A 10,684-nucleotide genomic window follows, 5' to 3' on the forward strand; every position below is an offset into this window, starting at 1 on the left:
TCCCGTGTATGCCCATATGTATCAAATGTATATCGATTGTATATCCCCAGTATATCCATGTATATGTATATGTGAGATACATGTTATAAGATATATATGTTGCAGTCTGCAGAGAATTTTAAGCTCGACTTCAACTACAAATTTTGATTCAAAACTAGTCAAAATTACCTCCAATCTTCCTCAAATTATTAAATCCTCTTCTATGTGTTTCAATAAATTTTGACTCCAAACTAGTTCAAATTACCTCCAATCTCTCTCAAAATCAAATTTTGTATGTTGCCTGATTTATATGTTTTCAACTAACTCCAAAATACCTATTGAAAATAGTCATTGTTTGCCTAGATTTTTTGAATATTGTATATTGTTGGTAACTTTTTATGGCTATCTATGGTAGCATGATTTAATGACTAATTGTTGGTAGATATTATCTATTTAGGATTCATAAAACCTTCTTCTTCATTGCGGACACACTTCACTGAAATTTTCCGCAGCTTCTTTACTGGTTTAATTTCAGTAGATACACGTTTCTGTACTTTATGCCAAAGTTGGATCAGAAAATATACCTATTGGGGAATGCTCTTGTTTCCTACTCCTCTAGATGACTTTAACTTGTTTAAGATTGAGGCGTACTTATTGTTATTGTTAAGTTGTACCAGGTGAAAGTCTCACATATGATTCTCGGGATCAATTAGACCATTTTGCCTAAAGTTTATGTTTGTTTTCAAGTTTGTAAAATTGAATTTGTCCATTAAGATTATCTTATCAATGTCTAACTCTAGATAGTATTTTGAAAGAAAAAAAACGGTTATAATTTGGGGTGATGTCTAAGGACATTGGGCAGAGAGACTTTTCGGTACGAATTCGAATTTAATCAGGTTCGATACGGATATCGAACACCAAGTAGTAAACCAAGAAAAGAAAAGGATGGTAGAACATCTAATTATGAATCATTTCCTTTCTCACCTCGTTGCCCTCGCTGAAATTTAAAGTGAAAACCAGCATGAAAATCTTGAAAAAGCAAAAAAAAATAAATAAATAAATTAATTAAAGGATGAAGCAAATGGCATATTTTTACATTCTGAATAGTTAAATTCGGATTGTAACTAGGTTTGCTGCCAATAAAGCAAAGCACCCCATTTGTGGTCTTTGAGCTGTCATTCTCAAGATAAAGATTTACCTTAGCTTGTACCAAACATTTTATCCTTTTTTCTACAGTATTCAGTTTCGTTTACCAAACAGAATTTCTTGTTCTTCAGATGAATAATTAATAATACTTTGCAATATTCGCAAGCTTCAAAAGGGTCCACAAAATCACCCCTTTGAAGTAACAAAAAAAAAAGTGAAAAGGAAAAAGAGATTCTTAATTCTTAGCTAGCTTTTTCTAATGGGTCTGTATCTACCGAAACACAGGAGCACTTTACGATATGACATGTTTTTGTTTCAACTTGACAAGATCATCTTCCCTCTTTTATTCTAAAAAACAAAACAACTTCTTATGAGAACTTCTCTTATAATAATTGAGAAATTAAGCTTTTATAACTATTGTAGCTACTTATACTAGCTAATCCATATCTTATTAGTAGTAATTGTTTCGGTACCAACTAAAGTGAATAGTCTTTCAGCAGTGAATGAAGAGCTTTACTGAATTGTATCTTCTTGCCTTTTTTTTTTTTTTTTTTGTTTTTTACTTTTCTGGACTTTTAGGGCGTTTGAAGTATAAAATAACAAATCCTTCATTCCCAAATTTAAATGTATTAGGCAATGAGTCTTAACTTGTATCTATCGTCAATGTAAAAAAAATTTAATACTATTAGATTATCTAAAAGATATTTATAGACAGCCTTTCACCAATATTGAAATTTGTTATCTTGAAAATAAGGTAATTATCTGCTAAAATAAATAAAGATGACATGCAAAAATTATTTACAACTTTTGTATATATAATTTAAACTCTTAGACAATTCCAAAACATCTCCAGTTTCATCTAATTTGATTGATACCACCTAGATACTTATTACCCTTCATGTCCTCATTATGCAAATTTTGCTAAGCAAGGATGACCATGTACAAATAAAATTGAGCATTATTATGCTATAGACGCTTTTTTCCCTTTATCCCCTTCCCCAATATTTAAGTGAACATCATTGATAATAGTATGTTGTCTATCACTAACTGATAGAGTTTAATTCTCTCCTTTAATCGAACAAAAAATATTTACATAACTAGATCGCGTATAAGATTGATACAGGTAAATCTCTATAGTGAACATTGGTCAATAACCTAATAAACAAAAATGATAGCTAACCTACTATTACGGTATAAAAATCTTTACACAGTTAGAGTATATAAATTAAATTATGATAATACTCTTGGATGCTGACTCTCCATGTCCTTCATTATGCAAAACTTGCTAAGCTAGGATGATTATATGTGTGCAATAAATAAATTGAGCAATAAGTGTTTAACTGAATTTTATTGATAAAGAGTATGTTTACCCTTTAGGGTTGATACTTCTCATTAATAAGTCAAATTTGTCTTGTTCTTTTGGTATTGATAGCATTCTTCCTACCATCCTACTGAATGGATTAGTCATGTGACCAGATGAAGAGGCATCACACTCTATACTTTTTGGAACTTTAATTAAGACTCAAATTAACAAAACTAAACGGGAACTGTTGTACCATATATATAGATATAGCATGGATCACGTGAAATGAGAAGCAAAATCTTAATGGTAACGATAATGAGAATGCTGTCTAAATTACGTTTTATCCTTTCTACTGTGAAAGAGACAAAGATGTTTGCTTCATAGGAGCCATTCATAGGACCAATTCCAAACCTCTTCACAACTTTAGACCCCATTAGAAGCAAGGAACTTGATTCATACCACCTTTATACTATTTCCAAATGTTATATAAACCCCTCTCATGGGTTCATTTCAACACACAGCTAGCAGTTGTTATAACTACTTGCCTTTTCTAAAACCCTACCATTTTTTAATTCCTTTCAAATGGCTCATGTTAACCAATTGACTGAAAAGGGAGCCATGAACCCAGTGACTAATGATTCAGCTGCTGCTGCCAACAGGATTCATCCAATGAGTCATGATCATATGGTGCCAAGTACTGGCCATCACATCAACCCTCTGAATGCTCAGATCAATCCTGTGATGAATCATCCTGTGGTCAAACCAGTGAGTCATGACATGGTACGATCGAATTTGTGCCACCATTTTATTTAAATGCTTAGTACCCTTTTTAATAATTTAATTCTATTATGTCGTAACATGTTTCTCATGGGTAGGTCTGATTCTTTTTCATGAACCAAAAACACATAGATATGCACCGTATAACCCTTTCTGAAGTCACTCTTTAAATTACTTCTCCGGTAGTCCAATGGCCTAAATTTCTCCTTTAAAAGTATATAGTTGAATGAGTTTCTCTTGTTGCAAACAAATTTAGCCAACTAGGCTAAAATCGATATAATTTAAATACTGGCCTCAAAGAATGCCATTTGTGCACGTGCGCCAATATATTTTTGGGTATTTTGGATAGAAGTGAGGTCCGGACTCAGAACCCCTGCCTACTCTAATACTCCCTCCGTTTCAATTTATGTGAACCTATTTAACTGGACACGAAATTTAAGAAAAGGGAGAGGACTTTTGAACTTGTGGTGTAAAATGAGGCATATATTTTTTGTGTGGCTATAAATCATTGCATAAAGGTAAATTATTTCCAAATATGGAAATGGGTCATTCTTTTTGGCACGGACTAAAAAAAAATAGGTTCACATAAATTGAAACGGAGGAAATACATATTATATATGTTGAATTGTGCGACCAATTGATTTAAAATTTTAAGCTATTAGCAATAACATAATTTTAATTACTTAATTATATATTATGTCTCAACAGGTACCCGCTGTCGCTCATAATACTCATATCAATCCACGGACTCCAAATCGAATTCACCCGAGAAGGGGTGATCATCATCTTTTCTTAACATCTGATGATAACGCAATGATGAAGCACATTGAGGATACTCATTCCCCAGATGGCCGTGACTTTGACGTCAAACCTCTTCTCCATACCATTGAGGATATTGTGCATCGTGCTCCTGCTATTCCTGGCCATCTTCATGTATGTATCATCTCATTTTTCTTGTTATATCAGAACACAGTTTTTCTACGTGAACCAATAAAGGTTGTGATGGAGTGGTAAATACTCTTTCATCCTTAACCAGAGGCTTCGGGTTCGAGTCATGGGCATGGTGTCGCCTTTGTTAGGGAGTGCTTTACCTCCCAATATGGAACTTCCGGATGCGAATTCGGATTTAGTCGGGCCCTAATGTCTATATCGAATACCGAGTTGAAAACAATAAAAAGTTTTTCTACATGATCTTTTGTTTGTTTTTGTTTTGGATATTATAGGGAGGTCAAGCTCAAGCACATCTGGAAGCATTGGAAGAGAAGGTTCCCCACAGTGGACTTTCTGAAATACTCAACTATTTGGCATATCCTATACATAGAATTTCTATGGAGGTAAGTGCATTAAAATTTAAATATAACTCGCTTTGCTATTTAAATCCCAATATTAATAATTCTATACTACTTAAACATTTTTAAACTTGGACTACTTGTAATTAAGAGAACAAGTTCAATTACCATTTCTATATTCTATTTGCGACCTGGTCAATGTGTTAATAGATACATGTAATTTTGCCATAGTTTGGCTGCACTGAAACTAAATCATGCAAACCATTTGATTTAGAAAAGGAAAAAGAGGATCTCATGTCTAGAATGATTAAAATATATGGATCCTAATTCATTTGGTACGGAGCTTGTATACTCTTCCCCTCCTCCCTAGCGTAAAATTACTTCTTTGTTAGCTATTAGATCACCTAATTATAAACAGGAAAAATTAGTAACTTGCAAAATAAGACATATAATAACCTGCTACAACGGGTAGTAATGCACCGATACTCTAAATTCGTTTTACATTCAGCGGATGCAAGTAAAATCCTTCTTGGAAGTCTCCTAGCTAGAGTCAAATATTTGAGATGAATTTGATGGTTGATGTGAATGTAATTATGGTACAGTTGATATGCAAATGTGCTAACAAAGAAGACCCGCACTCAACAACAATGGCGTTGCTTCACTCGCTCACAACCTACGCTTGGGATACAAAAGTAGCAATAACATTTGCAGCCTTCGCTCAGCAATATGGTGAATTTTGGCTACTTGTTCATCAATATCCAACAAATCCACTGGCCAAATCAGTTGCAATCATTAAGGAACTTCCAGAAATCATGGAGCGCACCGATGTTCTTAAGCCAAAATTTGATGCAATCTCTGATCTGATCAACAAAATGTTGGATGTCACAAAGTGCATTATCGAGTTTAGAGACATTCGAACATCTCATCATCAGTATGCTATCACCCAAGAATTGGAAATGCTGATCAATACTGCCCATATTTCCACTGCTGCCTACTGGACTATAAGGGCCGCTGTCATGTGTACAGCCATCATTTTGAATCTCATTGCCACCGGCCACGAGTATGTTTTCTAAACCACTTTAACTTCTATGAGCTGACGGCATAAATTTTTTTTTACATTATCATGCCGCATATGTGATAACTACAACTAACCATCCATTGAAAGTTAGATTAAAAACCTTGAAAATAAGAGAGGTTACTAGGTTAAAATATACAACTTTTTCTACTGTTTGCGCATATGAGTGAACTCCTTTCTTAATTGGGTAGTCAAGCTAAAAAATAACTCTAATATCGACAACACAATGATAGAAATATTAATAATAAAGTGTTATTTCTCCATTTTGACAATTTACCATATACTTTGTGAATGATAAAGGTTCTTGATCAATATGTGTTTTAGGTATATGTCCACAACATCCGAGACTTGGGAGATATCTAGTTTGGCTCACAAGCTTGCCAACATATTGGATCTCCTGAGAAAGGTTCTAAACCAATGTTACCAAAAGATTGGTAAGTTGGATCTCATTAGTTCAGTGGCATGTTTACTCTTTTTAATTAAATTGATGTTTAAAAAACAAACTAGGATATTTTAAACACTAAGCACATATTGTTGTTTGTGATATAGAGGAGAAGAGGCAACATGATGCATTTGAAGCACTTTTGCGACTTCTGAGGACACCCCACATTGATAACATGAAGATACTGTCAATCTTGATTTATTCCAAGGATGACCAGCTCCCACTTTTTGATGGAACTCATAAGAGAAGGGTTTGTATCAATCTCTACCTCTTCTTTTGGTCCTTAACCAAATGATACGTTTGCAAGTTTTAATTGTGTAGTTGTAGTATCAGTTTTGTTCCTTTTTCTATTACAAAAAAATATACTTTAGTACTTATTTTACGATTTAAGTATATACACCAACACACTGAAGATTTTTACCTTTTTTTTACCAGATTAGCAATTAATATCTTCAAGAGATTTAGTTATAATTACTTAATAGATACACTCTTATTTACGACAGGTAAGTCTTGATGTGCTTAGGAGGAAGCATGTTTTACTTTTGCTGTCAGATCTCGACATTGCACCAGAAGAGCTCTTTATTCTCCATCATATGTACGCGGAATCAAAGGCACAACCAAGTAGGCCTGAGAGTAACTATGAGGTTGTTTGGATTCCTGTAGTTGACAAAAGACTAACACCATGGACTGAAGCAAAGCAAATGAAATTTGAACAAGTCCAAGCTTCTATGCCCTGGTACTCAGTAGCTCATCCTTCTATGATTGATCCTGCAGTCATCAGATATATCAAAGAGATCTGGGGATTCAATAAAAAGCCTCAGCTTGTTGTTCTTGATCCTCAAGGTAAAGAAACAAACAACAATGCATACCATATGTTGTGGATTTGGGGAAGTTTGGCATTTCCCTTTACTAAAGCTAGGGAAGAAGCTCTATGGAGAGAACAAACTTGGAATATTGAACTATTAGCTGACTCCATTGATCAAAACATATTTACCTGGGTAAGTTAAACTGTCTTAAGCATTGTATTTATGTACTACTACCATTTTTTTATAAATTATGTTCGGGTAAGCTTATAAACTATCAAACTAAACTTATTGACGCGCGTTTGATAAGCAAAAAGTGTTTATAATCCCAACTTATGACATTTTGGTTATAAGAAATTTTTATTTGATTACCAAAATTTTTACTAGTTTATCCTTAAAATTTTTTTAACCCCCTTCTCTTAACCAAACTTAACCCCTGTCTATTCCATTTATGTCATTCGTCTAGATATTTTAAAATTTATATTTTTGAATATAGATATAGGGGCATTGTGATTATTTTAATGACAAAACTAAACATAATAGTTGTTTATTATCAGTTTCATCATTTTTCAATAAAACTTTCAACACTTAAAAAGTATTTTTCAATCAATTAAGCCAACTAAACTCTCTCACATAGGGGTGTACAAACCAAACCGATAACCCACACCAACCCGATAATACGAGTCAACCCGGAAAAAAAACCCGACTAGTGGTTTGGTTTGACTTGGTTTGGTATTGAAAAATAAAACCCGACCATAATAAGTTTGGTTTGGTATTAACTAAAAAAAAATCAAACTGAAACCAAACCAACCCGACATTACATGTATACATATTTTATATATTAGGTAGATAAAAATATTTATTAGAATGTATGTTATAAATATTTCTTAATTTTTTTATAATTTTTGTATTTAGCATAATATTTTAAATTGGTTATGTAGCCTATGTAAATGTTTTTTTTTGTCTGGCCCATAAAAGAATAATTGAGCCCAAACCAAAAACTAGTCCTAAAGTAGAATAAGACTAGTCCTAAACTAGTTCTAAAACACTAAAACAATCGAAACCATTTTGACTCTTCTCCACTAAATCGTGACTATTTCGCTGTCTCCGGATGCGATTGCAATGGACACTATTAAACATGAGAAAGTAAGAAAATTTGAGGAGTTTGTTGATTGCCGTGTGTACCGGATCTTGTGGATGTGCAAATGTTCTATGAAGGACATCTCTATATGTTCCTTTAAAAAGATTGTCTTTGGAAGAGAATGGATGATTGATTAAAGTTTCCATAAGTTTTCTAGAACGGAAATTGGAACCATACAACCTATTGACTAGCATAGTTGAGGTCAATGCTAAAAAATAAAAACATGGTTGTTATTGGTAAAATATTTTTAGGACTAAAGAAATATTTGGAGCATAAGTTTATCAGAAAAAAAGCCCGAAAACCTCGAAAAATCCGAGAAAAACCGATATTGAAAAACCCGACTTTTGTTGGTTTGGTTTGGTTTATAGATTTAAAAATCCGATACAATTGGTTTGGTTTGGTAATTGCAAAATCCGAACCAACCCTACCTATGTACACCCTTGCTCTCACATACACATAGATCATGAGGTATCATCATCTTTAAAATTTAAATTATCTCTTTTTTTTTCCATGCAGATTGGGGAAGGCAAATGCATATGCTTGTATGGAGGAGAAGACATTGAATGGATCAGAGATTTCACAACTGTGACAAGAGCTGTTGCAAATGCAGCCCGTATCCCTCTAGAGATGCTCTACGTGGGTAAAAGAAATCCAAAGGAAAGAGTTCGCAAGAACAGCGCAATAATCCAAGTTGAAAACCTAAGCCATGTTGTGCAAGACCAAACTCTCATTTGGTTCTTTTGGGAAAGGCTAGAAAGCATGTGGCACTCAAGGACTCAACAAGACATCCCTGGAGAAACAGACCCAATTCTTCAAGAAATCGTCACCATTTTAAGCTATGATGGAAGTGACCAAGGATGGGCTGTTTTTAGCCGGGGATTGGCTGAAATGACTCGAGGTAAAGGTGACCTGATGGTGCAAGTTATGAGAGGATTTGAACGCTGGAAACATGAAGTCACAGATATCACTGAATTTGTTCCTTCAGTGGACCGTCAACTTCGTGCTCTTCATACTCCTCACCATTGTACACGTCTCATATTGCCTGGAACCACCGGTCATATTCCTGAGAGAGTGGTTTGTGCTGAATGCAGCCGTCCGATGGAGAAGTTTATCATGTACAGCTGCTGCATTGATTGACCATCTTTAATTTATTAATTATTGCTCCTAGAGGACCATATGTTTGAATAAAATTACTACCACTTCTAGTCCTCTTTTAATTATTGCTCGCTCTTAATTAACAGTATGCTTAGAATAAAATGCCATGTACTGGCTTTTTGATGTACTTCTTTTGAGATTTGAGTGTGTGATCCATGTAATTCTATAGCGTTATGCATGAGTTAAAATAAATCTGGTGACAACGTGTGTTTCTTAATTAGTTTGTTTCTATTTTGCTCACTACTAGAATTTGCAAAAACCTTCGACGAAAAATTTGAAAAATGTGGTCGATGATAACATATATATATATATATATATATTGTTACCCATGTGGTCAATAAAAGGTAAAATTGATAAAGTAGGAGTAACATGACATATGTATAGAGGGGCAAAGCTATAAATAACAGTAGGATTTAGTGGTTAATTGTCAGGTTGTACACGTGAAGTTAGTTGGAGGTTGGGGAGTTAGTGTCATTAAAGGCAACTAGTATACTTACCCGCGCGATGTGCGGATCGATTCAAAGAAAAAAAGATCGAGGATTAAATTTAGACAACAAAATAAATAGATGAATTTTATCGGGTTGTCTCTATATTATTGTTGCCAAGAACCACCAATCCCAAGTGACTTGTGAAAAAAGGGTTTGAGTTAAAAACTTAGCAGCAAGAGAATAATAAGAAAAAAACATTAACCTCAAAAAGTTTAATTTCTTAATGAGGCGAAAAACCAACTAACTCATTTAGCTTTGCTAATATATCCATCGGCTTGCCACTTTCTGTTAATAAGCTACCTGACAATAAAAAAAAATTAAAGAGAGACAAAATAAATACTCCGACTAATCCATAAGGACTTAAAGTATGCTTCTATATTAGTCGATCAAATAACTCGACCAACTTACTTGAATTACCATCAATAGAATTTTTAAGTACCTCAAATATCAGGGGTTAAATTGGATAAGAACTACTTCATTATTATCTGCTCTATTGAAGGCTATAGTCTGCTCAGAATCTTGTAACCACAAAAGCTGCTAGTGGCATATGGAGTCTATCCGATATTAAAGAATAGATGTGATTTACTGGAGAATATGAATCTCCAGTAAATCATCCAGCATTTTGCAATTGTCTTTTTAATCCTTTCTTCATCAACGATATCAACTAACGCCGAAAGAATAGCACTTGTCTGCAAGAAATACTCTGTAATTTGTGAAAAGTATAAAACGTGATTAAATGACAATATAAGACTGCAATTTGCAATTCAGTCTATAACATAAAAATATATATCACCTTCGTCTAATTGGAATACTAAAATCATGAAGTAAATGAATTGATTTAATAGAATTGCAAATAAACAGTCCAGAGTGAGATTTGGACTACCAACTTCACTCGTAGATGTGCACCAAATTGTGTCCTTTAAATGAAAGCAATTTAGATATCCAGACTCAGTCATTAGAAGAACGGTATGGTAGATGAAGATGTAATACATAGAATTCAAAACCGGATGACTGAAATGGAGGAGCCTTGCGGGCAAGCAACGTAAGTGCGACTTATTACAATAATTGGAAGACCAAAAATGTTAC

At 33.9% G+C, this 10,684-nt stretch overlaps 1 protein-coding gene across 1 annotated transcript; it reads left to right on the plus strand.

Annotated features, from left to right (window-relative positions):
- Positions 1–2,959: 2,959 nt before the first annotated feature.
- Positions 2,960–9,327, plus strand: LOC107805284 (protein SIEVE ELEMENT OCCLUSION B-like). Its single transcript, NM_001325768.2, is given in 8 exon segments — positions 2,960–3,208; positions 3,914–4,138; positions 4,429–4,539; positions 5,097–5,554; positions 5,894–6,003; positions 6,119–6,261; positions 6,515–7,009; positions 8,472–9,327. Coding segments are annotated over 8 exon segments (2,361 nt in total). The 5' UTR covers positions 2,960–3,010; the 3' UTR covers positions 9,093–9,327.
- Positions 9,328–10,684: the final 1,357 nt, after the last annotated feature.

The sequence above is a fragment of the Nicotiana tabacum genome, chromosome 24, assembly GCF_000715075.1.
Source record: "Nicotiana tabacum cultivar K326 chromosome 24, ASM71507v2, whole genome shotgun sequence".
Classification (NCBI taxonomy): Eukaryota; Viridiplantae; Streptophyta; class Magnoliopsida; order Solanales; family Solanaceae; genus Nicotiana; species Nicotiana tabacum.